This window comes from Astatotilapia calliptera, chromosome 13 (assembly GCF_900246225.1).
Source record: "Astatotilapia calliptera chromosome 13, fAstCal1.2, whole genome shotgun sequence".
Taxonomy (NCBI): Eukaryota; Metazoa; Chordata; class Actinopteri; order Cichliformes; family Cichlidae; genus Astatotilapia; species Astatotilapia calliptera.
This window is the reverse complement of record NC_039314.1, coordinates 20,475,337-20,500,795: the sequence shown is the minus strand read 5'-3', so window position 1 is coordinate 20,500,795 and position 25,459 is coordinate 20,475,337. Positions and strand designations below refer to the sequence as shown.

The 25,459-nt window shown below is 38.7% G+C and overlaps 2 protein-coding genes across 8 annotated transcripts in view; one reads left to right on the top strand and one right to left on the bottom strand.

The window, feature by feature from the left end:
- LOC113034677 (equilibrative nucleoside transporter 1-like) overlaps positions 1–3,276 on the top strand; it is a 40,218-nt gene extending 36,942 nt beyond the window's left edge. For all 5 annotated transcript variants that reach the window (XM_026189501.1, XM_026189503.1, XM_026189502.1 and 2 more), the window contains exons 12-13: positions 445–647; positions 1,840–3,276. In XM_026189501.1, the coding sequence (XP_026045286.1) occupies positions 445–647; positions 1,840–1,951 (315 nt within the window). In that variant the 3' untranslated portion in view covers positions 1,952–3,276. The remainder of the gene's footprint in view (positions 1–444; positions 648–1,839) is intronic.
- A 1,705-nt stretch (positions 3,277–4,981) lies between these two features.
- Positions 4,982–25,186, bottom strand: LOC113034862 (atlastin-2-like). Of its 3 annotated transcripts, none has more exons than XM_026189979.1 (15): positions 24,908–25,184; positions 15,231–15,403; positions 14,831–15,037; positions 12,911–13,045; positions 12,667–12,771; positions 12,497–12,547; positions 12,350–12,406; positions 12,026–12,118; positions 11,654–11,792; positions 11,090–11,217; positions 10,513–10,569; positions 10,359–10,430; positions 9,069–9,500; positions 7,401–7,544; positions 6,913–6,972 (listed from the first exon to the last, which is right to left on the bottom strand). In XM_026189979.1, the coding sequence occupies exons 1-14, from the start codon at positions 24,978–24,980 to the stop codon at positions 7,407–7,409; spliced, it is 1,860 nt and encodes a 619-aa protein (XP_026045764.1). In that variant the 5' UTR covers positions 24,981–25,184; the 3' UTR covers positions 6,913–6,972; positions 7,401–7,406. The 3 variants fall into 3 exon arrangements, with proteins under 3 accessions (XP_026045766.1, XP_026045764.1, XP_026045765.1); XM_026189980.1 differs by having other exon boundaries at positions 6,916–6,972; positions 7,371–7,544; positions 24,908–25,186; XM_026189981.1 differs by lacking the exon at positions 7,401–7,544 and having other exon boundaries at positions 4,982–6,972.
- Between the last annotated feature and the right edge of the window lie 273 nt (positions 25,187–25,459).

The window sequence follows — 25,459 nt, the reverse complement described above, 5'->3', positions numbered from 1 at the left end:
TCTGTTGAAGGGCTTTACTATATATTGAGTTAATACATGATAAACACATTATTTTATTTTGGATTTATATTCATTCAAAAGAAAAATCTTTGGGCTGTGAGAGAAGGCCTGAACTGAGTTTATTTTTACCTTCATTTTTTCTGGTCGGTGTAATTTTTTTGTTTTCTTCATGTTATTGAGACATTTTGTCATATTTCACATTATCTTTTGAGCTATTTCACAATATTTAAGTTGTTTTGTTATGTGCTGTGTTTAATCAACGAAAGTTTTTAATCTTATAAAATCTTGTTTTGTAATTTATCTATATCTCATTACTTATTGCATTCATGCCTTCTTTTGCATTGTATCTTATCTAATGCTAGTTTCTGGATACCAAACAGATCTCTTCAAATATTTTTTTTGTCTGACAAACAATCAATACTCTTTGTGTTTCTCTCTCTCCAGCCGGGCAAGGACAGCATCTGGCTTCCTATCCTCGTGGGCCTGCGGGTCGTCTTCATCCCCCTCTTCATGCTCTGTAATGTCCAGCCTCGTGTGATTTCCCAAACCGTGTGGTTCAGCCATGATGCCTGGTACATCATCTTCATGATTTTTTTCTCCTTTTCCAACGGATACCTGGCCAGCCTCTGCATGTGCTTTGGACCCAAGTAAGGACTGCTCACCTACAAATCACAAACCCATCGGGGCGGGGGGGAGAAATATTTCCTGCCTGTCCTAAAACCTTGTTCCTAACAGGACCTCTAAAGGCTAAATGAAATCAAAACAATATGAAAACTATTAATTCGTACACATCTGCTGACTTGGCTTTTGAGAGCTACAGAAGCCAAGTCGGTGAATAAATCATTAAATAGTTCCCATTTCTAACTTCAGTTAAAACTGCGAACCACATACAAATTTGATCAAATGTAAAAATCAAATGAATTCCATTGAAAGCTGCTGGTTGTTTTAACTCTGTGTCCACACTGAGGTAACTGCAGCATGCTTTTACTTTAATGATATCCCCAAAACAAACATAACATGTAATAGCAGAGAGAAAATATTAAAAATTGATGCCTAACGTAGAACCGGTCGTATGTGTTTCTACCTAAAGCAGCAACAAATCTGGCACCACACTACTGCAGACATCAGTGGCTGTGAGCAGGGCTGAAAATGATGCCAGTGCTCAAGTTTCCAAATCTGCATTTCCTCTGGTGACCATTTGAGGCCGGCTTCATAAACCTAACCCATCCCCATAGACTCGCATGTTAATTTGGGATATGAATAGACTGGAAAACAAACAACATTTGGCCTCTGTGGATTGTTTCTCTCCAACACTACATAACTTTCAGTTCTCAAATGTGTTTGTGGAGATAATAATCTGAATTTCAGGAGTGGGACCGTGCCTCCATACATGCCCCTTCTTCTTCTTTGTCTATATATTACGCCCCTGCACTATAAGCTGTTTGCTAATAGGCCTTCCGAATTCAAACAGTACCTTTTGTTTTTTATGAAACGAAAGTTTTCATTGAAGGTAGTCTAACCAGCCAGACAATCCCCTCTCCATATTCTATCTATAAGATAAACTCACCGTTAAGACTTCACCAGCTGTTGAGTCATTATCTCCAACCTCAAAATCCCAGAATGCTTCAGTGCCAGTGTTCATCAGAGCCCAGCTACCTGATTCAATCTTCAAGTTTTGCCCAAGCCATCAGCTACTAGAAACCCTGTCAAACCTGAATGAGGATGGTACTCCCAGCTTGTGAACCATTTCTCAAAAAGCACCAAAGCAGAACTGACACTCCACTTTGTGTTCCTTAACGACTCATTCTTAACTGATTTTATCCCTCTGTCACCTTACAGGAAGGTGCCGCAGCACGAGGCAGAGACGGCGGGGGCCATCATGGCCTTCTTCTTGTCCCTCGGCTTGGCACTGGGAGCTGCTGTCTCCTTCGGTTTCCGGGCTGCGATCTAAAACCTGCAGTAGAACCTCAAGTAGATTTAGGTGGACCATCCTTTCCTCCAACATCTTCCCTGTCATGATCCTGTATGGGAGCAGCTTTCAGTAACAGAGAGGAGACTGCACAGCAGGCTAGAGGACCTCAGTTTTCGACATGTGTACAGTTGAGACTCATCCATTCAACAAGAGCTGAAATGGGATTTTTTTTTTTTTCAGCAGCACAGTGTGCAAACCTTTGTTTCTCCTGTTTTTGAGGACATTTTCTAATTGGTAACCACTGATCAGATCAATATTTGGAGTGGAAATCAAAACCAAAACTTTTAGTTTTAGTGTACTTGTTATAGAAGAGCACAAAGTCTTTACAGCACAGACTCATTGATCAACTGTTATTTAAAAAAAACAAAACAGGATTAAAATGTTTTAAAATAAGTTACTTCAAGGAATCATTTTTAAAGAACAAATCTGTCGTTAATGAGGTTTTTAGATGGTGCTCGGTGGCTCATTCAGTAAATTGAAAACGTTTACACATCAGACATGAAACGCAACTGTTAATCACTCCAGACCGTTGCAGTCTTTAACGCGGATCAAGCCAAATAAATGAAGACAACACGGGAAAATCTTGAACTCTGAAGGGAAATCTTGACCCATCACTCGGTTAAGGAACTGCTTCACTCCTCTCTGCTCAGTTTTTTTTTACTCAACAAAGACGTCAAAACTCAAAGAATGTAAAGATGGACTGAATCCTAAAGCGGAGGTTATAAATAACTTTTTTTTTTCTCCTGCTGAATCTTCTTTGTTTTAGCGAGCATTTGTAGTTTCAGATTATTGTTATTATTATTATTATTATTATTATTGTCTCTCTTGCTTCAGTTTGACTCATCCAGATGTCACACGTTTTGTTTTTTTCTTAAATTGCTGCGTCTACCTGATAAAAATGAGACTTTGTGAATAAATGCATCATGAACATGCAAAACGTGCAGCCGTCAGTCACGTTACATGGCAATGTGAGTGAGATTGGGACTTTAAAAATGGCGTATTTTCTCTTTTAAATGTTCTGTACGTTTTATAGCAAATGTAGTTTTTAGCTTATTTTGGGGAGCCGTTCGTATCTCAATAGGAGATAAAAATTGGTCATTTGTTGCATTTTGGTGGCCTTGTAGGGCTTTATTTTCTAAGAAGTCTGCTTTAATTGTACACAGGATTCATATGAATACTAACAGCCTGCTTGTTTATAAGCACTCTGGTCTGGGCTTCTATAGTCTGTTTGAATGTGGGTAGGAATCTGTCACAGGCCATTAAAATGTTGTATTTCACTATAAAGTCATTCTGTGTATTTTTAAGACTTTGGCTCCTCTTGTTGGTCAGTTTTGGAAATGCAGCACTTCACGTCTCGGGACATTTCAGTGCTGAAGAAACTGTTGAAGAAAAGAAAAGAAATCCATACTATAAAAATACTCTATGTAAATTCAAACAAAAACAACAAACCTGGGGACTGTGGTGTAATTGCTTTCCAAATATAAGCGATGCCAAGCCCATTCAGTTCAGTCTTATTCATGTAATGCCAGTTCACACCAGCAGCTGTCTCAGGGTGATTTATATTTTTCAGTCTTTAGTCAGATCCCTGTTAGTTTTAGCTTTTCTTCCGGGGATTCACAGACAGGATTTATATTGTAAGGTAAGGACCCTGCAAAATTAAAGCAGAAAGGTCTCCAGTGAGCAAGCACTCGGTGACGGTGGGGAGGAAGAACTTCCTTTCAACTGGAAGAGACCTCCAGTAAAACCAGGCTGAAACCTTTCACCCTTAAAAAGAAATAAAATAAAATAAAGATTTCTTCAATAGATCTTTTTCCATCTTCACTGAGTTTAGTCATTACATTACAGATTACAGTGGGAGGGAGTAAAATGTGAACATTTATTCCATCTTTGATTTCACCTTCTCTAAATATAGGAAGACAGCATGCTTCACATCAAGATAAAACCTGTAAATAACAGTAAATGTGAGCCTCAGCTCCTTGGTGCTGCACATGAGCCATAAGTCATTTACAATACATTAACAGACGCCTCATCTCTTAACCAGAATTCTCAATTTTTGCAACATTAAATGTGTATAGATATGTAGGAATATACGATAATCCTACAGGATAAAAACTATTTTAAGTGTATTATTTAGGAGAGAAAATGAATGTATTCTTTTCAAACTCTGGAGATTTACAATTCTAAATCACTAGTATCAAAAGCAGTGTTACCAAAAACAAACAAACAAACAAACAACCCCCTCCCCAAACATTTTCCACATTATCAATCAGGAAAGAAACACATGAACTATTACTATGTATACCATGTGCTTTATTAGTCCACCAGGTTTATGTCACAGGTGCCCTAAATCAACAGCACTGTTAATTACTAGAATCCTGTTTTATCCACCAGTATGCACAAGCCCTTTGATCAAACTGATATTTTTATCCCTAAAATATAATTGTTATTCAAATGTTCAAATTTGCATCCACAAAAAGGCTAAAGTATTTTTTTAAGATGCCAAATTAGTTTACTTGCATTCCTGAACAGTTGAACTGTTTAGTTTATTAATCTGACCTCAGATTTCCAGTGTGCCAGCTCGAGTATATAAAAACATGATTTCAGGTTAAACAGGGTTTTGACAGATTCCGAAAATGTTTTTGAACAGGTCTTACACAGGTCTTACACATTTGTTAAACCCTGTATGTTTATATGTAAATACAGATATTTACATACATAAACACAGTGGAATCTTTTTAATCCCTTTGGCAAAATGAATGAATCCAAACCTATTGCATTCATTTAATTTGTGTTTCAAACACAAATTAAATGAATGCAAAGAAAAGTGTGGTTTCTTTTTGTTACACTTGTGTGATGATCAGATTTTGGATTAAAGGTTTGGTTAGTCTGCAGAAAATATTCACATTTCCCAGTTAAGACAACTCTTCATATACACGACATACATGTGTTGCTTGCTGGTCCTTTTAGATGCTTCCATCAAGGAATAAAAGACAAAAGGAGCCGAAAGAGTTGTGTTGATGATTTATTCTTAAGGTAAACATCTTATTCAAAAATAAATTACCAGAGATATCTTTAAAAGAGACAGACACCTTCTCCTGCCCGCGCATCACAATCTATGCTTTTCCTGTCAGATTTATTCACGCGTTTCCGCTAACGTCAATCCTCACGTGGAGAAACTAAACCTACAGCAGCAACTTATTCTTAAACCACAGACTGGTAAGTTGATCAACAAGAGAGGAAAACAAAAAAATAACCATTTAACTGATTCGCTATAAAAATGTACACAAAGTTTATTTAAATATTTAATCCAACGTACATGCCCGATTTGTAGTATGAACACATAAAAAAAAAAACCCAAAAAACAAAAGACTGTACAGTACAAGACTGGTGCTTAAGGTGAGCAGTGGATGGAATCGATGTGAAAAAGACAGGTGCGACGAGTTAAACCGACAGGGTAGATTTATTTAGATCATTTAACAGTCAAGCACATTTTATTCATTTCATTCTGGAGATTGAAGCTCTGACAGCTGCCTCAACAAAAAGGCAGGTAAAGTGTCAGGTAAGGGGTTTGGGGAGCGAGCTGAGAAGACGAGACCTACAGCACTCACTTGTGTCAGTTAAAGTAAAAGCTGATCAGCTTAGCTTCACCGACACTGGTTTCATTTGAATCATGTCTTTGTGCTAAACTAACCAGCAGCTGAGTGTTGCTTCTCATCCAACTTTCAGCAAGAAAGTGGACAAACATAGCTCCTCAAACTTAATCCTTTAATAAGGTTTATAAAAAAACAAAAGCATCAAATTTACCATAAATAATGTACAAAACATCTGAGCTGGGGCTCCCAAAGCAACAGTCAAACTTACAGCCTGTAGGTCCTAAAACTGCAAACAATCAGCACTAGTGTGACTTAAACTGAACTACCTCACTATAGCTGGACTCTAAAAGCTCCTCATGATATAACACAGCTCCTCTTAACAGCATGCAGTGGGCCAAAATCTGTCAGGTCTGTTACAAGAAGTCCAGATATAACGCGTAAAGAACAAGAGGATTGAGACTCAAGAGATAATAATGGAATATGAAACAAGCGCAAAGATGGGAGCCCAGATGTGGATTATACAAATGTTACCTGATTAACTTGTCTTCCAAATGTAGTGCAGAAAACTAATAAAGGAGGCAGACAGAAGAGAGAGAAAAAAAGAATTACAGCTTTGATTTTTATCCAGAAGTCACATTTTCAGTGGTAGATAAATGTCTTTAAATTGCCTCCGACTCAGATTTTAATTTACTTTCACTTCAGTAGAATCAAGAGAAACTTGGGCGTCACATCTTCATGAGCTTTTTAAGTCGATTAGTTGTCTGTTCTTGCAGGACAAGCTATCACCAGGCAGAAGAGGAAGTAAACTGAGCTGGCCTGTAAGACGAAATGAATTCAGTTTGCATCCAATGCTGATAACAGCTGCCCACAGCTGTGTCAGTTTTCCCTGAATTACAGCTTAATCATGATACGAGTGCAGTTCACTACCAGCATCAATCTGTGTGCGCGTGTGTGCCAGCCTTCAGTATGCATCACAATGCAGCATGGCACACTGGAGAAGATTTGTCAGGTGTTTTGGCAGGAGGCTGGACTCTGCTCAGTCAACATGCAATATCTGAGCTGAGGCACTGGGGGGCGATGAAGAGCAGAGCAGGCAGAGGGCCTCAAGTCCTCGACAGGCAAATAAAGAGGGGGGCAGCTATGTGATGAAGGACATTTGGCAGGAAAAACAAAAAAAGTGGGTCAGCTTTGGTGTTGAACTAGTTTCACAGTTCTAGGACTGAACACGCCGAGTCAGTGGAGGATGATGATAATGAAGATAACAGGTAGAGTTGAGGAGGAAGAGCATCAATCACTCTTTAACCTTGTTTGCTGCGAGCCTTGTTCTGTCAAGCTGGCTCTAATAGAGTTCATCACTGTCTGTCTCATGTTATCCCCCATGTATTGCTCAGTAACTGGCTTCAGAACCTGCAGGAGGAGAAAAAAAAAAAAAAAGGATCTGCATGAACGGATGATCAAACTGATTATCAGTTACAAATAGTCGATAAAGGAGACAGAAACTAAAAGAAAGTAGGTTAGGGAAGAAAAGCACTTAAAAGGAATGAAAACAAAAAAAGGATGTATTTTTCAAAGTGCTGACCAGGGAAACAACTGAAAACTCTTAAGACGCGTGATTCACAACAAAGCCAAGGAAAAAGAAAACCTTTGTTTCTATCCACACAGAATAAAATTATAAACCGTTTGTGCAGCCTCCGTGTCCCAGACGTGCTCCGTGCTCACACCCAGTACAAAAATCCAGCATCAACAGACTGAAAATTAAAAATCAAGAGGCCAGCAAACTGAAGGTTTTGATACAAGATATACACGTTTACGAGTCTGCAAATCCACCAGCTGACCAGCAGTTAGTTGGTCTTCTTGTAGTTGTCGTTGAGAGGAGACAGAGCTTTCAATTCCAGTGTTGCTCCTGACGGGAGGGAAGGGAGGAGAGAAATAGGCCACGCCAGGCAGCTCCTGACGGGCTCCAAAAGTTTGGAAATGACCTGAGAGGAAAGCAGGGAGGAACGGGAGAGTTAAACAGAGGGGAACCAGGCACTGATACTGGAAGAGGCCGTGGGAAAGAAGTGATGGAAAAATAAATAAAATGATAAATAAAATCAGAACAGAGAAGGAAATGATATGATGCAGGCAGACAAAAACTGGAATCAACATCGCTCACCTTTCTTACCATCCTCTAAACAGCAGGAGAGGCACAAACAGAGACAGGAAGGTTGAGTGATAAAACATATTAAAAAAAAAAAAAAAAAAAAAATAGGGAAGGCAAACAAACGAGGATGAAGGATGTGCTGGCTGGGTTTCACTGGAGCTCTGTAAGGTGAAGTGAATATAAGGATAACAGGATAAGAGGACAGAAAAAAAGGCTAGAAGACAAAGAGGAAGAGAAGCATGTAAGGAAGAAAATAAACCAGATGTGCACAGATATAATGAACCTGGAGAAAAATAAGCTGTTAACATAATGACTTTTACATTAAGCTTCAACTTAAACTAAATACACAAAACAGTAAGAACAAATACACAAATCCATCAGATTTATACTCTGTGGATATTATTAGAAGGATAATAATTAACTGGCCCAAGATGGACCACATAACCAATTATTCACCTGAATTATTCAAACTACTCTCACTTCATCTCAGCATCAGATTGGGCTGCAAGCTACTGTAATTTCTCTTCACTAGTTTCTCACATTTAAGTCTAGATTATACTTGTCATTCCTGGTTGACAGAATGTAAATGTAATGTGATGATATGTAAATTCTCAATGGGAGAGCCCCTGCTTCGTATGGTCAAAAACCAGCAGGCACGCAGATGTCAGCACGGACCCTCGTGCTAACAGTCTGATGATTAAGTTTGTGAACGCAGAATATATATGTGTCCCTGCTTTAGTGTAGTGCCTCACAAAAGCCCTTCTTGGAGTTTGCAAGGTTTTTTTTGGCTACTTTACAAGCAAATAGCGCTTTGACAAGTGTCTAACAAGATGCTCAAATCAAAAATGTTGTCTTTATTTGTGAAAAACAAACTACTGACTCTTTGCTGTTAGCCTTGTTCTTTCTCCCATTAGTAACCGTTGCTTTGCTGCTGCTGTATGACGCAGTGAACAGAGATACAGTTTAATAGATCAAATGGTTGTCAATCTGTCTCTTTTGAGTTACAACTGGCTGATCATTATGCTTGATGAACACTCATGCATCGATAAGGTTCATAATTGTACGTTTCGGTTTAAATGTAAAAAGGACAAACCTCTATTGCAAACTGATCTTTGGTGCTTCTGCACTATGATTTCCTTCTTATTGGCTAGCTTTCAGTATATAAAGGCACTGAACTATTACTGATTTTTGGACTTAAAAAAAAAAAAGGAATGCCACAATATCAACAAAAAAATAAAACAAACAAACAAAAAACCACCATAAAAAATTAGGAGATGAAAACCAAGCCAGTCGATTGAAGTCTGTGCACACACACAGAGACACACACACTTTTCTCCCTCCTCTCACACTGTCTACCCACCTGCACCCAGAGTGCTTCTGCCACCTCATCAATAATCGTTCCCACCTCCCGAAACTCTCCTGAGTACTTCACGTAACCCCAGGCACAGAGCGACAGCAGCGCCACGCCCATGACCAGGTTAGCCAGTGTGGCTAAGGTGCTCAGGCCGATGAAACCCGTCACTCCAGACACCACATAGGTGATGAACATGAGAGCGAAAAGCGTGGCAGGGGTGCGTGCTGCGTAGAAGATGTTTTTGCCTTCGTTCTGCTTGGAGAGGTTGGTGTAGGTTTCCTCCAGCTCTGACTCCAGCTGATTCTGGTAGCGCTGGCAAAACTCCTTGCCCCCCATTTTCTTCACAGAGCGGAAGTAAGACACAGAGTAATCGCGGATCTCCTCGTGGCAGCGCTTCAGATCAGCCGGGGCGACGTAAGGCTTGTCCCCACCGCAGACCTGTAGGGAGGAGGAGATGATATCAGGAGAAAGTCTTTCCTTCTAAATTTTTATTTCTAAGTAGTATGAAATTCTAAGTCATTCTGTTTGTTTGTTGGTACCTTATTACATTTACACAGGAAAATATTTACTGTATTTTCCTGAGTCAGTCATGTAAAACTAGTCAGCAAGATAGTTTTCATATACTTAATGCATCCATGCAAATACTTGACTGCGATACTATGAAAATTAGATCGATCAGAATTACCAGCACTCAAAGTACAGCACTGTGAAAAGAAAAAGAAAAAAGGAAGGACGCTGCAGTGATTTACTGAAACATGGTCGAACGTACATAGAAATGCACTGATAAGGCAAAGGCAGAGTTTGTACAATTCTAATGGACTTAAGGGCAGGGATAGCTCAGTAGGTAGAGTCGTGGCCCCATGATCGGAAGGTCGGGGGTTCGATTCCCCTGAACAGCTACCCTGAGGTACCCCTGAGCAAGGTACCGTCCCTACACACTGCTCCCCGGGCGCCCAATGGCTGCCCACTGCTTCACTGAGTGAATGGGTTAAATGCAGAGAGGGATTTTCCCCACGGGGACCAATAAAGTACACTTTCTTTCTTTCTTTTCACTTTATTATTCACTGTGAGGATTTTTTCTATCCAGGTACACTCTTACTGCACTGGCAATGTCTCAGGGATTATTGTCAGGCTGGAAAATGTAGCCTGAAACTTATTGCCCAAAATGCCAGGTGATTATCAGGTAGGAAGCGCAGGTCAATTAATAAGGCAGTGATATTCCCATATTTGCTCCCTGGACTTGGGCACCTTTTAGACTTCATTCATGATGAATATCAGGGATAAACCGGTCCTTACCTGCTCCATTTTCTTGCTGTACAGGTCTTTGGCTCCTGCCACAGCTGTCAGGTTGTTGGCCTCTGCTGTTGCCTATCAAAAAAAATGAAAGACAAAAAGATTGAACACAACCCTAATCAAAATGAGATGACTTAAAAGATTCCCAATTACTGACCTGCAGCATGGTCTTTGGGTGAGGCAGCTCCTCTCCCTGGTAGATCTTTATGTAAGCCTGCAGGAAAGAAAAATGAGTCTCAGCATCACCAAAGTGTTTCTTTAGTTAACACTCTGGCAGGTAGGTGACTTAACAAGTACTCCAAGTAAAAGGCTGATGTTATCTTTAAAAATGACTTAATACTGCAAAAACCCCTAAATAAAATTTAATGCAAGTATGACTGGGCACACTTATTTTGGAAAGTTGGAGAAATGAAATCTGATGACAAAGAACTGAATACTTTTGTCAGTGAGACCACAGTTTACCAAAAGCTCTGGATTGCTATGTGTCGTTTATTCACTCTCAAGCTTTTGTGATTTATCAAAAAAAAAAAAAAAAAAGGCAGAAGGGTGTACAATTTGAAGCTTTGTATTTGTAGTGCAGGAGGTCAGTATGAAAAGCACTGGAATCATTTGTGCAAGCAGCTGTAATCCTGTATACACTGAGACCTCTGTCGCTTTTTAAATGTAATTTTATCTTAACAACAATAGGTCATATTTTGGTCATAGACTGGTATTTATTTAAAATTATGCACCACCTTGAAGTACTCCAGAAGATCTTTGCAGGTGACCTTGTTGCCTCCGATCTCTTTCTCTACCAGCTGACTCGGCGCCAGAAGAAGAGGCACGAGCTGGGCCAACTCTTTTTTGAAGTCTTCATCAATGTCTAAAACATGGAAAGTTATGTAATTTCAGTCCAAAGAGCTATGGCAACATAATCCTAGAAGTAAAACTTGGCACTCTGAAGACACGTTGTAATTCTCTTTTTATCAGTATTAGCAAGGGTTAGGACAGCTATCATTTTTGAAGTTAGAAATACCACTCAAACAATTTTCTCTCTCCGTCTCTCTCTCTCTCTCTCTCTCTCAGGTTTCTGGTTTTAAGCCTGACAGGGACAATGCCATGCATAAATCCATGGCAGTTGACTGGTTGAAAAACTGCCATGAACAGGAAAGGGAGTGACAGCAGAGTTGAAACTGGCTGAGGTAACAGCTACAACATATAGGCGCCAATCTGCAATGTTTTGAGCAGGCTCCGTGTACAACCAGCACCTACCACGTCTTTAGCCATTAGTCTACATTACTACTGTGCCTTGTTCTCACCTCTCAGCCTGCCGTCAAATTTTGGGTTAGTAGCCACCTTCAGGCCAGGATGTGGCAGCAGGAAGCAGTTGATGTTGGAGAAACAGTGCTGGATATGATTTCTCACATTCTGCAACTCTTCATGTTGATTATGTTTAACCTGCATCGACACACAGTGAAAATGTGAGCTTGTTACTGACTTTGTGTTTTTCAAGAAGAGATACGCCATCCATAACAGGAACATTGTTAAAATTATTTGTGCTGCAGGAAGCAATAATCATTGTGTGAACATCAGGGTATGGTATGGTAGGTTTCTTCTGTCTAGAAGCCTGTAACCTCCGACACTTTTCCCCCCTTTTATTTTCTGAATCTGCGTTGAAATATAATTCTCACCTGCAATCTTTTATCCAGAAATTCATTGCCTCCTTTCATTCCATAACAGAATTCGTAAGGAAAACACCAATCCCGAATGAGGAACATTAGAGACTAAAAGAGAAAACCAACAGTACAGAAACTCAGAGAATATCTTTCATTTTATGAAAAAAAAAATAAACAAAACAACAACATTGTAACTGAAATAAATGAGGCTATTTTTCTTCTTTTTTTAGTTTTTTACTTGTCCACACTACATTTGTTTTCAGTAAAAGGGCTGACTCAAACCTCAAACAATGTACACTGTGAATTGCAACAAACACAGCGAAAAGAAAAAGCCAGTACCTGGAAAGGTTTCTCGGACACCTCTTCCATTGCAAGACGGCCATATTCAGTGAAGAGCTTCATATGAAAGGAAAAATAAATGACGATGAAAGAACTGAATATTCTGATGGTACTTTTTGGTGAGAGAAGAAACAAAATGACACAAACCTGGAGGTGCTGCAGGTCATCCTCTTGTATGTTTGAAGAGAGATTGTACACCTGAAAGAACCAAAAACAAAAAACAGAACTTAAATGTAATGCAAGGCTTGCATCTTAATATGTTAAAATAAATATGTAAATATATTATATTTAAAGAAAAGACATGCTTTGAATATCACCTGAACAGAGCTGGTCATTGTGCTGAGGGCAAAAACTGTAGCACTGTCCTTTATGGTAGACTGACTGTCAAATGCTCCTTGTGTGTCAACAAGGAGCACAGCAACCTGTCGGGATGAGATTAAACGAGTTCAAAACACATTCAGCACAAGTTTGTGTTGAAATGCTTGAAAATTCATTAACAAAATATTAAAATAACTGTTCATGATAAATATGTCTGGCAATGAGTGGAGGTGTTGTATCTACCTTGTCACCATCAGGCTTCTCCACCACAAACACTTCACTCCAGACCTGAATTCCTGTGGTTTCCCTCTCACACCCTCCTCTCCAGGTGAACCCAGTCAGGGGCTCATCATTACCTCCTATCCATGAGTCTTTATCCTGAAAAGGAAAGATTCAAGATGAGACAGAGAAGGGAACAGAGGGAGATGAAAACCAAGGTTGTTTGTCATCTAGATCCATGTGAATTCCTGTCTAAGACTGGGAGAGGATGAAAGATAAAAGTGAAAATTGCACAGGTACACTGCCCAATGGGGCCGAACCCGAGGTCTTTTGTCAGTGCAGTGTGTTGTAACGTTTCTGGAATGGTGCATGTAAGACTAATGCAGTATGCCAAATGAAGGAAAAGCAACCAAAGGTTAATCACCATCAACATGTTTTATAGCATCTATGATGATTACAGCAACACGTTTCAACTAAACATTGTTCAAAGAGATATCAACACAAGCTGAACAAACAGATGAATAAAAAATGATTTCTTAATGTAGAATAAAAAAATGATTTCTTAATGTAGAATTTCACATAATATAGTATATTTTTGCCAGTCAACTGCTGTGATTGCGAGCACAAACGTCAATTAATGGTAACTCTTTGTGACAATGAATGTTTATCCCACTGACCACAAATAGGAAATGCAGCTTCAAAGCAAATGTGTGATTTAAAGGTCAGAGTACATCAGAGTACTGATTCCCCATTAGTACATATCTGTGCAGTGTCCAAGTGTGATGTGATGACAGATAATAAATACCTGCAGACAATACTCCCTGTAATAAAAAGGAAAAAAACAAAAAAAAGCTGCACACACTTATTAAGTCTAGTGGTACCATTAAGTCATGAATAAACTTGAATTAATTATCAATAACTTCATGAATGCCCATGTTCATGCCCAACAACTTTGAGAAATACCATACTTGCAACACCCTTTTGTATTTCCTGGTATGTGTTCACGTGTGTGTTATTTGAAAATAAGTGTAAGGTGATCCTGACTGCTTCTGTGTGTCCAACTGCTGTTAGAGGGGCTCAAAGACTCACCGTTTACACTTCTATAGGAAATAAACAAGATACTGTGCTCACGTGGACCACACTCAAAATCTTACTCTCCTGGTTCAGCAAGTATCTCAGTACAAAATCAAAACTGGAAGCACTCGTCTTTGCACGTCACCTGTGCATGCAAGTACTAGTTGAAGTGTCCTCTGCTGTCCTTGTTCATTTCTACCCAATTTCACAATCTCTACTGACTGAAAATGTTACTCAATAGTCACCCTTTGAGCAAGGATAAACTCTTATGTTTACTTAGCTCATGTAAACACATCTTGGGTTCAAAATTAGCACTAATCTATATCTCAGCTCAGTGAAACTGTGTACAAATGAAAGTAGTAAATTTTATATATGAGGAGACATCAATTTGACTGTCTTTATTTATATCTAAAGAATATCTTTAATGCTCCGGGTTGTTGTACCAATATGATTAAATAATGACTCTTTAACAACAACAACAACAACAGGTCTGACACAGTGTAATTTAATGAGCTTATCCCAGAAGTCATAGGGAAAGTAGTGGATTACAGCCTGAACAGGTCTCTAGTGTATGTCCAGGACTAATACAGAAAGACACATTCATTCATGTTCCCATACTCTATGGCCAGCTTAGAATTACTTCCATGTCTTTGGACTGTAGGAGGAAGCCAGAACAGCCACACGGGCTGAGAGAAAAAGATGCAAACCTCAGACAGAAAGAGACAGCTCAGAAATGCATGTTGGTTGACATTTCTTTAAATATTTGGAAAATGTAATGCAACTAATATGTGTACCTTTAAAATTTTATTTTATTTTATTTTATTTTTTAAATCCCTACTACAGAAAGTGTAAATACAACAGTCGTCTCACCCGGTTGTGCATGTAGCGCAGCATGAAATCCAGCAGGAAGGACTTTCCCTTCCTAAAGGCTCCAGCCACAGACACAACAACCACGTTCAGGTCCTTCACATGTTTCTGCAGCAAGACTTCCTCCAGTGCCGTGGCGTTCAGCTCAAAGTTGTGCTCATTTGCCTGGACAATCTGGATGGGCCCGGCCACTTTTTTCTCTTCCACAGGCTGAAGACACAAGTTTGCAAACAGTCAGGTTTGTCGGGGAGGTTCAGGTGATTTTTGTAGTGACCCTCAAAGAATTCAGTTGGTCACATTATTCTCCTAAGTGTTGCTTACTTCAAACATTTATAAAAGTATTGTTATATTTACATATCCTAAATCTCATTAATAGACTAATATGGTAGAAAACACATCAAACCTTCACATCTTTTTCTTGACTCCCTTCCTTTGGTTGGGGGGTGGGACTGATATTTTTGCCCAAATCCATGGTTCTGGGAAACAAATCATTGTCATCTTCAGATTTCGCTTCAGGTTTTGGAGCCTTGCGTTGGGAAATGGTGCAATCTTTGAATCCATTGACACCTTTAGAGCCTAAGACCAAATGGAGATAAAAAGCTAAAATGAAAGTGGTTACATAACACCATGCTAGATGATAAAAGATAAAGTGAGAAACGGGACTTTTGCGACCAGCTTATTTTCTAAGGAAAAGCTTACTTCCTTATTTCTAAGGAAAATAACTTCCTTTAGACTACTGTTCTGTAAAGCTAGAGAGAGAAAAAAAGAAATGCCACATGGATCAAACTAAAGACGGGACTCTTTCCAGCTTTGTGTATTGGGCTAAATACTGCTATCCACTCTGGTTCCCTTCAACTAGGTCAAGCTCTAAAATAGCTATGTGTTGAAAAATCACAAAGGGCCAGGAAAAAAGGACAAGTAAAGTAAGTCAGCAGGACAGTGCTTTTAGTGTTGTTCTCAGCCTTTTCCCCAAAATGTCCTGTAAATATTTACTAACTCTTAAATCCCTTTCCTTAAAAACTGACTTCTTCCTGTATCATTGGCATAAAGGCAGTAAACATGAGTTTGATGAACTCCAAAATCTATTATTTACAGATGAATGGCTTCTTGCATCTTTGAATGACATACAAAATCATCTTTTAAAACAAAAACATTGTATCATTTTTTCTTTTAAAGATTCAGAATATTCACAGGTAAAGGCTAAAATGACACTATTTAAATATACAGTTCACTGTGTACTTAAATATAAATTATTGACAGCCTATGAAACAGGTTGGGTTACAAGCCATTCATACCAAGTTGTCTCAGTCACGTCTGTCACAAGATTCAAATGGGCTGTCTGGAAAGCAACGTGACCAGTCTCTTCTAATTTGCTTGGCATTCTTGATAAGTACATGACCTCCATCGAAGTCCTGATATTTACAAAAAAAATGTATAACTATGAGCTCCTGCTTCATAAACACCATCAAGATACTAAGCATTTATCAGGAGTAACAAAACTGACAATACAAGATAAGACATCACAATTATGAAAGTGGAAGGTTATGCATTACTTGTGTGTTTAACTGAAAAACAAATGGAGCAATTATACACAACTTCTTCTATTCATGACCACAAGCTGTGCCATTAGTCATTTTACAAGAAAGTTATTTTAAAAAGCGCTATCACTTATGTATAACACAAATTTCAGTCGAACATTTTAACTAAACAAGAAAGTCAAGTCTTGAAATTAATAGTCTGTTTTGCGAGTCCGTGGCCTCTTACAGAAATTGAGCATGTTTTTAGATAAAGTGGAAATCCTAAAGAAGAAGGAAAAAAAAAAAAAAAAAAAAAAAAAAAAAAAAAGTTGTGCAAGTACCGGTAGAGCATGTACACAAAAGATTTTTTTTTTTTAAATCAAGAAAAATGCCAAAATTGAATTATTTGCTGTTCTTCAAATGTGAGAATACACAGATTTTAAATTTAATTTAATTTAATTTTTTTTAAAAAAGGAAATAAATATTTTTGAAAATGACTTTGGTTACAGGTCTTTTCTCAGGGAAACAAAGCCAATCAGGAAATATTCAGAGCACATGACCAGAACATCAGCTAACAGAGGGCTTCAGTTGTGACAGTTGTGTTCACTGCTGGCAGCACAGCAGTGAACACAGCCAGCACAGAACAGTTGGCGTGCTTTAGAGAATATAAGCAGCTGCAGCAAGGAAAGCAATGGTGGAAAGTAACAAAGGTGATTATTCTTTGTTTAAGAGCATACTAAAAACTAGCTCAGATCGGCAGCCATTTGGGCAGTTATGTTTGATTGTGAAATACACAAATAATAGAAATAACGCCTCAACTTCTTGCAGAACTTTTAAAGCAACTAAGGAGCAGTATTTCCTGTGAGAGACACCCATTAAGTGTGGACTTAGGGTTTAAGCTTAACTTCATATACATTTTAAATGTTCAAATTAAGTTTTATAACCAAGTTTTTCCTAGCTCAAAATTGGATTTGGGAGTGGCTTTGCATGCAAGCGTGATTGACTAAATATCGTTGAAGCAAAGAATGTGTCCTGCCTTACTTAACTGAACCTTTTTCCTGTTATATTTGTCTACCTAATTCTTTACTTCTATAATAAATTTCTATTTGTACCAAAGTAAAGGAAAGGGAAAATTTCTGAAATGTATAAGGTTGTAGAAAGTTCTGTGGTGATGGGTCAAACTTTTCTAATGGTGTGATACTTGGACTTCTAAGCTCCTCATCTATGATGTCTTGCTTCTTTTCTTTCTGTAATATTCTACTTCTACTAATAATGTGGATCTTTGGACTTTACCATTAGTCTAATATTTTGGAACCTTACGCTAGGTTTTCAGGGTTCAACAACACTGTTTTTCAATGTTTTCTCACAAAGGAGAAGCAAACAATCAATTTTTTTTTTTTTAAATAACCTGAAGATTAATTACAGCTGTCTAACAGTTTAAGCTTTTGAGAACATCAGGTGATATTTCTTAAGAGAACAACTGTAAATAGGACACCCAAAGACCCTCTTGGAGCTGCAAACGGGCCACAGCAGTGTTGTAAGCACAGGGCAGTTACAGTAATCTCCTCTGCACACAAATTAGCCCTGAGCATTTCCTTAGTCTGTGGCACTGCAGGTTTCCATCAAGACCAAAGCAACACTTAGCAGAATGAAGTGGCACAGACTGCAGAGACCTACACAAAGACACTATTCTGCTAGGACTGTGAGGGGCCTATGTTGCAAAACAAAAACAATACAGGCCGAGTATGCAAGAAAGCATAACAGACAGTAAAACCCCATTAGCTCTGCTGATATGTGCACTCACTACAACACTTCATGATATATTAGCAAATGCACTGCCCTGCTCCTCCGCTTCCAGAAAATGAGGACAGGCCTAAAATTAGCCTCCTTAACTTGTTATCTTATGATGGCACAGAGCAGATGTTAACTGGCTTACACGATTCCCTGACACACAATTGATGATGAGGAATTTGCATCACACAAGCATAAAGCAGCACACAAATCCTAGAGATATGCATGACTAGTTGACAAGCCATTTAAACACTAGATCCCTCATTAGATGACGTTAGAAGACAAATTCTTCTTATTTTCTTAATAAGTGTAAGTGTTAATTAGGGCTGCCACGATTAGTCGACTAGTCACGATTATGTCGACTATTAAAATCGTCGTCGAAGCTTTGTAAGATCACAAAGGACGCAGGAATGAGTAGTAGGATTTAAGAGTGTAATAACGGACTGAAACAGAAGATGGCAGCACTGCATGTACAAGGATGCCAGCTGCCATTAAACCCCGAAGAAGAAGAAGAAGCTGTGTCCCAGAATTCATAGCGCAGCTGTCAACAATGGCGGCAGCTAGTTAGTTTTAACTTTACTCTTATTATTCTTTCTGGGTCACAAAATAAACGTTTAACATATTTTCAGGCGAGAATGTAGCTGTGTAAACCTCAAATATCTGCTCAGTTTATCAAGACACCACATATTTTCAAAAGCGCTCCGACGTTTTCGGAGACGTCTGTTACCCACTAGCTCGTTAGCTAGGCGGGGGCAAGGCTAACTAGAGCCGTGAGAACACTGGACTCCCGGCAAATCGTTTTCAAACCCACCGCCGTCTTTCACTAGTCAGGTTAAACATATATATAAGTCACTTAGATAACTTAAAAATGTTATTGTTTGGCTTTCTTTAGTATTTTATTTGTTCCTGAGTAAATCAGTTTGGCTGAGATTAAAGTTATAGTTTTTGCACAGCTAAAACTGTCAAGCAGACAGCTGATTATCAGAAGTGTGAGACGCTGGAGAATATACTCCGGTGTCCTGTTATATTTTAGAAAGCAAGGAGTTTATTAAACTTCACCGAAACAATCTGCAAATTTCATTAAAAATTAATAAACTACCATCTTGTCTTTATTTTTAGTTAGCACAAACACTTCAAGCTGTAAGCTAATGATAGTTATATAAGACCAGATGCTGCTGGTGCAATAAGCTGTACGCTGTACGTCCAATGGATGATGATCTGATTAGTTGACTAATCGCAAAAATAATCGGTGACTAGTCGACTATCAAAATAATCGTTTGTGGCAGCCCTAGTGTTAATGTGAAACAATCCCCATCAGTTAACTATTGTTTGAAATGCTCCAATGCTACTCGGGATGGATTGAAACATCTCAATTTCTGTGACAGAAAGATGTAAACAAGCAAAGTGTAAAACAACCATGCAAACCAGTGCTGCTTGTGGTGTAGTCAGCTCTAATCGGCACTGGAGCAATATGTAAACACAATCAGGACACTAAAGGGCAATTTATTCCTCTGTGATCAATCTATGTACAGAATGCAAGTCTGCAACTGACCAATACTGCTGCTAGAACTAATACTTGTGCATTGTGTGCCTGCAGTGATCTGTAGTTATGCCGTCGAAATCTGAATAATGGCGGAAAGATTAACAAGAAATGTAAAGGAAACAATAGTATAGTACAAGATGTTGTCATTTGTAGAGGTGAACATTAGGGGTGGGTTTTTATAATCGATTCATCGATTAAAATCGATTCTGGCTTGGATAACGTAAAATCGATTCATTAAAATCCTGAATCGATTTTTTAATATAAATTTATTTTGTCCGAAATGCCAGAATCTCTGGTGACATCTCACAAAATTTCAAGAACCACCAAACAGTAAATGAGAGCAGGTACAGGGATTCTTCACATAGACTTAAACACAGGGCGTGACCCGCGGATCAGAATCAGTTAGATGTCGCCTTTCTCACAGTCGGGGCTGAAAGTGAAAGCCGACAGCTCGCTGATCCGGGTCCGCGCTTTGTGTTCACGCCCTTTATGCGCTGATTCTAAGGCTGTTAGTTTGATCTCTCTCCAAACAATATTGACCGAACCAGCAGCAAAAGAAGATCCAAACGCTTCACATAAACATCGTCATGAATTCACTCTTTTACTGTTTTGCTTCCATTGCGATGCGCAGCTCTCTCTCTCTCCCTCTCTCTTTCTCTCTCTCTCTCTCGAACAGTTTTGCTTTCTTCATTATTCGCTTGCTTGTTACGCACAAGTCTACTGTTGTTTACAGCGCTGTCGGCCGCTGTTTTTTTCCCTTTTACATTCTTCCGAAAAGAAAACCTCATTTCTGCTGTTCAATACTGAACAAATTTAAACTTTTTAAAATTATTCAAAATGCAAAATGCTTAGCCGTGTCTCTAATAAAACCGCTGTAACGTCAGAGGTAATGTTCATTAATTAATGGTTTTCTTTCGTTTTTGATGTACTGCAGAATATTTTTTATAAAATCCCAGGCCAGGAAAATCACCTACATGTTTTTCTGTGTTTTATCTTCAGCTACTTTGACACAAAGGCATCTGCTGTGATGCTCACAGCTTGGATAAAGTCTTGCGAGTGTCAGCTTCCTTTTTATAGATACAAAAATATGTAAATGTACTGATCTGAATTATATTTCTGACTGTCAAAATTTCCCAGATTTAAATTGAATCGAATCGAATTAAATCGAATCGTGGATCGAATCGATTCGGGACCTTGTGAATCGGAATTGAATCGATTCTAGAAATCAGTGACGATACCCAGCCCTAGTGAACATCAGGTTAGTGCAGTAAGGTTTCCGAAGCATTACACAGTTATCTTTAACTATCAAGTGCAAGAATAGTATGCAAGGTAGCCTACATCTCAGCAGCATATCCCAAATGAGCTTCCCTGCCCTCACCCCCTCCCCTCGACTCCTGCACTACATCTGAGGCAGACTTTGATAAAGCTACAGTCCAGTAACTTAAGCAGCTGTCTAAATATGGAATGTTTCCTACTTTAAACAGGCAATATCTGTGTAGGAGTGCAAAAATTACAAAGAAACTGGCCTTTGGGAGTAAAACTGTACTATAAAAAGAAAACATATCCAGTTAGTCAAGCATGATTAAACAATTAACATTTCTAGTTGAGTCACAAGAAAGAAAAATGGCATTTAAAGTGTTGGGGGGGAAAAAAAGGAGAAAATTTCAAGCAAAAATCTACTGTTGCAACCACAGATTAGTAACACCAGCTAGTCACAAGCTTGGTTAAAACTCCTTCTTCCAGCCATAGCACATCCAGAATATACATGTTAACTACTAGGTGATACTTTTTTATTCAATGCATAAAGAAGGAGGAGTTCACTGTAGGCTATTAAGATGCAGCTATGCTAAATTCCCTGCACTCCAACACTAAAAGACAACCTGACTTGGCCTCTCTGGACACGAGTCAACAAGGGGAAATGTTGAGTTGCAGCAAGCAGACCAATGTGAAGTCTGCGAGGACAAAGTGCAGATTAAGAGCAACCGGAGTGAATGTTGTTGTTGCCACAGAGTCAGCTGGTGTGTTCCAAACTAGACATAAGGGTTATCACGATAAGGATTCCTGACTGTCACAGCAGCAACTCTTTAGTATTCAGTCAAATATTTTGAATTGGTTTAACAAATGTACGCTGCATTAAACTGCTGACAACAGACCATTTTCTACATTTGTAAAACAAGTTGAAGTTATGGCAACATAGACGGGAAAGATGTGACAGGTTTTAACAACATTTAACATTAACTGTAGATTTCAACATACCATTATGACCACAGCTCAGTAAAACAGTGAAAAGTATCATGGGCAAGTTAACAGTCCAATTTAGACCAATAGCTATTATATGATGGTTTATGGTGAAGCTGCAGCCTCTCCTTTCTGTTACACACAGCTGGTAGCAAAGATATAGCACACCACTTCTGTTCACTGTATTACTGAAGGAACTGTTGCAGGTAAAAGCCATTACAATCTTTTATCAAACCGTCTGTTTAACAGGGTTAAACATGAAAAGGATATCTTGTTGCCTGACCACAGTCTTAATGAGGTAAAATGAAAATTGTCTCTATGCAAACTGCTGGTTTAGCCTGGCACGATCTATAAAAAATGGCAGATTTCCTGTAAAATTTGCTGCATGTTGAAATCAATCCTTCCACACCTCTCTTTCTACCTGTAAAGGAATATAGATTTAGTTGCCTTATTTATTTTTGCAGGTTTAGACTATTTATATGACATCTAGCTCTCTCAGGGGTTATCTATTGATGTAAACAGTTATCTTACTTAACAAAATGTTTTTTCATGTTATTTATGGTTATTTGATAACCAAACGTGTATTTTAAGGTTAAGTAAACTAAACCCAACTTTTAAGACCAAAGTACTTACGATTGTTTTTTTGTACTTTTTATATTTTACATTTATATTTATTATTGAAACTTGCACCAAGGGAGTGGCACTCCAATTTCGTTGTACTCTGTACAATGACAATAAAAGGCTATTCTATTCTAAACTGATTAAAAGTATTTTTATCATAGTCCTGTGGATTTTTCCTTTTATGGGAAGGTCACAATCCCTTTCCTGGGTGTCAAAAAACTTTTGTACCCTAAAATGAAATCTACTAAAAAGTTATGCTATAAAAGATTGCGGTAGTAGCCTATGTAGTTTTAGCAGACAATTAAATATACTGTACTGTGAAAAAGTATTTGCCCCTTTCTGATTTATAACTAAAAACAAACAAATTTTAATATTAGACAAAGATATTCTTTTTTTTTAATGATTTAATTTATTAAGGGAAAATTAGCCCCAAAACACCTGATGTGTGAAAAAGTAACTGGTCCCTAACCTAACACCTGGTTGTGCCACACACAGGGCTTATAACAATGAGTCTTACTTCACTGTGGAGGAATTTTTGCCCACTCTTTTTTCGCAAGTGCTTTAATTCCGCCACACAGGAGGGTTTGAGATTGAACAACCTGTTTAAGGTCATGCCAAAGCCTTTGAATTGGATTTAAGACTGGACTTGACTAGGTCACTCCAAAATGATTATTTTTAAACTATTCAGAATTGGACTATTCTGGTGTGTTTCAGATCATTGTACTGCTGCATAATGTGAGTGCGGTTGAACTTGCTAGTCACATAGTCTCCTTCAGGATTTCGTGGTAGAGAATAGAATTTATGGTTCCATCAATTAGAGCAAGTAGGCCAGATCCTGACTTCCAAAAAGTTTAAATTTTTGTTTCATCAGAACACAGAATACTTTCCCAAAGGCCACTCCTGGGAAAGCTCGCCACTGCTCCAAGTTTACTCCATTTGTTTATAATGGCTCTTACAGTGAATTACTGGAGTTTCAAAGCCTTGTAATCCTTTCCAGACTGATCGATGTCAATGATTTTGTTTCTCATTTGTTGAGTTTCAGTAGAGTTTTCCTTGATGTGTTACTTTTTAAGACATTTTAGCCGACTTCACTTTGTCAGACAGGTTCAGTTTGCATAATTTATTTATTCAACAGGTCTGGCAGTAATCAGGGCTGGGTGTGATTAGTGAAAGGTCACAAAAATGTGTTTAGTCATATTTTATAAGGGAGGCTACTTACTTTTTCCACACAGGGCCAGGTAGCTAACCTTTTTTCCATTAATAAATTACATCCTCATTTAAAAACTGAATATTGTATTTACTCAGGTTATCTGTGTGACAAATGTGTGGGGAGGGAAAATAAAAACACAAATGGCAAAACCACTTTCCTCAGCACGGTATAGAAGTTGCCCACTGGGATGAAAAGAAGGCTTAAGAAGCTTTATCACAAAGACATGTTATCATCATCTGGAAAACGTTAAATTCTCTCGTTTGTGTTAAAATTGTTAATAAGTCAGAGCTTTGTATTACATCACAACTACACTCAATGGCAATAGGCTAATGTAACTCTGCCAAGGAATATACAAAATACATAAAATTCAATACAAAAAACCTAAATGAAAAAGGAGACAAATGATCTACATTATCTTCATAGGTTCACGGCTATGATATTTTTATTTTCTGCTAAAAAACACAAGCAAATGCAGATCTGATTGGCAATTACCTTGTTTAGGTCTGCTAACAAAGTGAGCAGACTACTTATAGGGTATGTAAAAATATCCCAGTCATTAGTGGGATGAGATTAGCGCGACGTTACTCGATTTGTATTGCCTACAATCCGGTTTAAGGACATTGGTTTCAAACTTAAGAATGAAAGCACTTTAAGGCAGTTTATAGTGAGCATGCAGGATGTGGAAAGTTTAAAAAAAAAAAAAAAAAAAAAAAAAGCGCGGACAAGCCGTGGGTCCTTCCTGAAACCAGGTGAAAGTGACGGCCCGGACAAACGAGCAGACAGGTGTCGCGTTTGAATTTTGTATCCGGGTCGGAATCACTTTTCTACAGCTGCGTTTTCTCCCCAAGTTACTTAAGAAAAAACCCACACTTTAACAGTGAGGACTCAAACCCTCATTTCAACTCAAGTAAAATTCGCAGACTTTAAACCAAGTTGCCTCTGTTTGCGAGCTACACTAGACACATTCTGGCTGGGGCATTTGGCAGGACACCACGGGTCTCTCCAACTGAAAACAGAAACGTCTGGCTAACGGTAAACCCCCCTGACTGGGACAAAGACCACCGAAACATAAACACTTTAACTCGTAAACGCTGTCCCGGCTTCACTCTCCCCATCAGCTCGCTGTCACACGTATTTTCGCACAAATAAAAATACTTTACCTTTGCCATCGAGTCCGTGGCTATAGTTGTTCTCCAAGTGAGTTCTGTTAACCAACCCGCTCTCCGCCGCCATCTTGGACTACTGAAACCTACCGTTGCTGACGTCAAAGGAGCGTCTTTTTTTTTTTTTTTTTTCCTCGCGCACTCTGCTGAAGTTATATCCCGCCCCGTGGCTGCTGCCGCAGCAATGCAAACTATTTACAGATATCCCAGAGGCAAAACAAGTGTTTCTTTAATTAGTTTACAGCACACGTTCAACTAATCATTGCACCAATTCAAACTTTAAATTTCGTCCCCCTGACACCAGCATAAAGTCTGATTTCAGGGGCGTACCAATGAGTTCTCTCAACCCCCTGTTGCAGTGATTCCCAAAGTGTGAGCTGCAGCCCCCTGGTGGGCATTGACAGCACTTCTATTGGCATCTAGGGTTTGTTTACTACAAAAATATAATTTAAAAAGTATAGTTATTCTTTATTTATTGAAGATATCAGGACCTCTGTGGGGGATTAGCACCTCCAAGTTAGAGGCCATGACTCAATTAGTTGCTGCAGT

Coding starts and splice junctions, on each gene's coding strand:
- LOC113034862 (XM_026189980.1), bottom strand. CDS start 24,980: ATGGCGGCGGAGAGCGGGTTGGTTAACAGAACTCACTTGGAGAACAAC. Junction 13,046..14,830: donor TGCGCTACATGCACAACCGG/GTGAGACGACTG, acceptor TTTCCTTTTCAG/GATAAAGACTCATGGATAGG. Junction 11,793..12,025: donor TTCTGGATAAAAGATTGCAG/GTGAGAATTATA, acceptor GTGTCGATGCAG/GTTAAACATAATCAACATGA.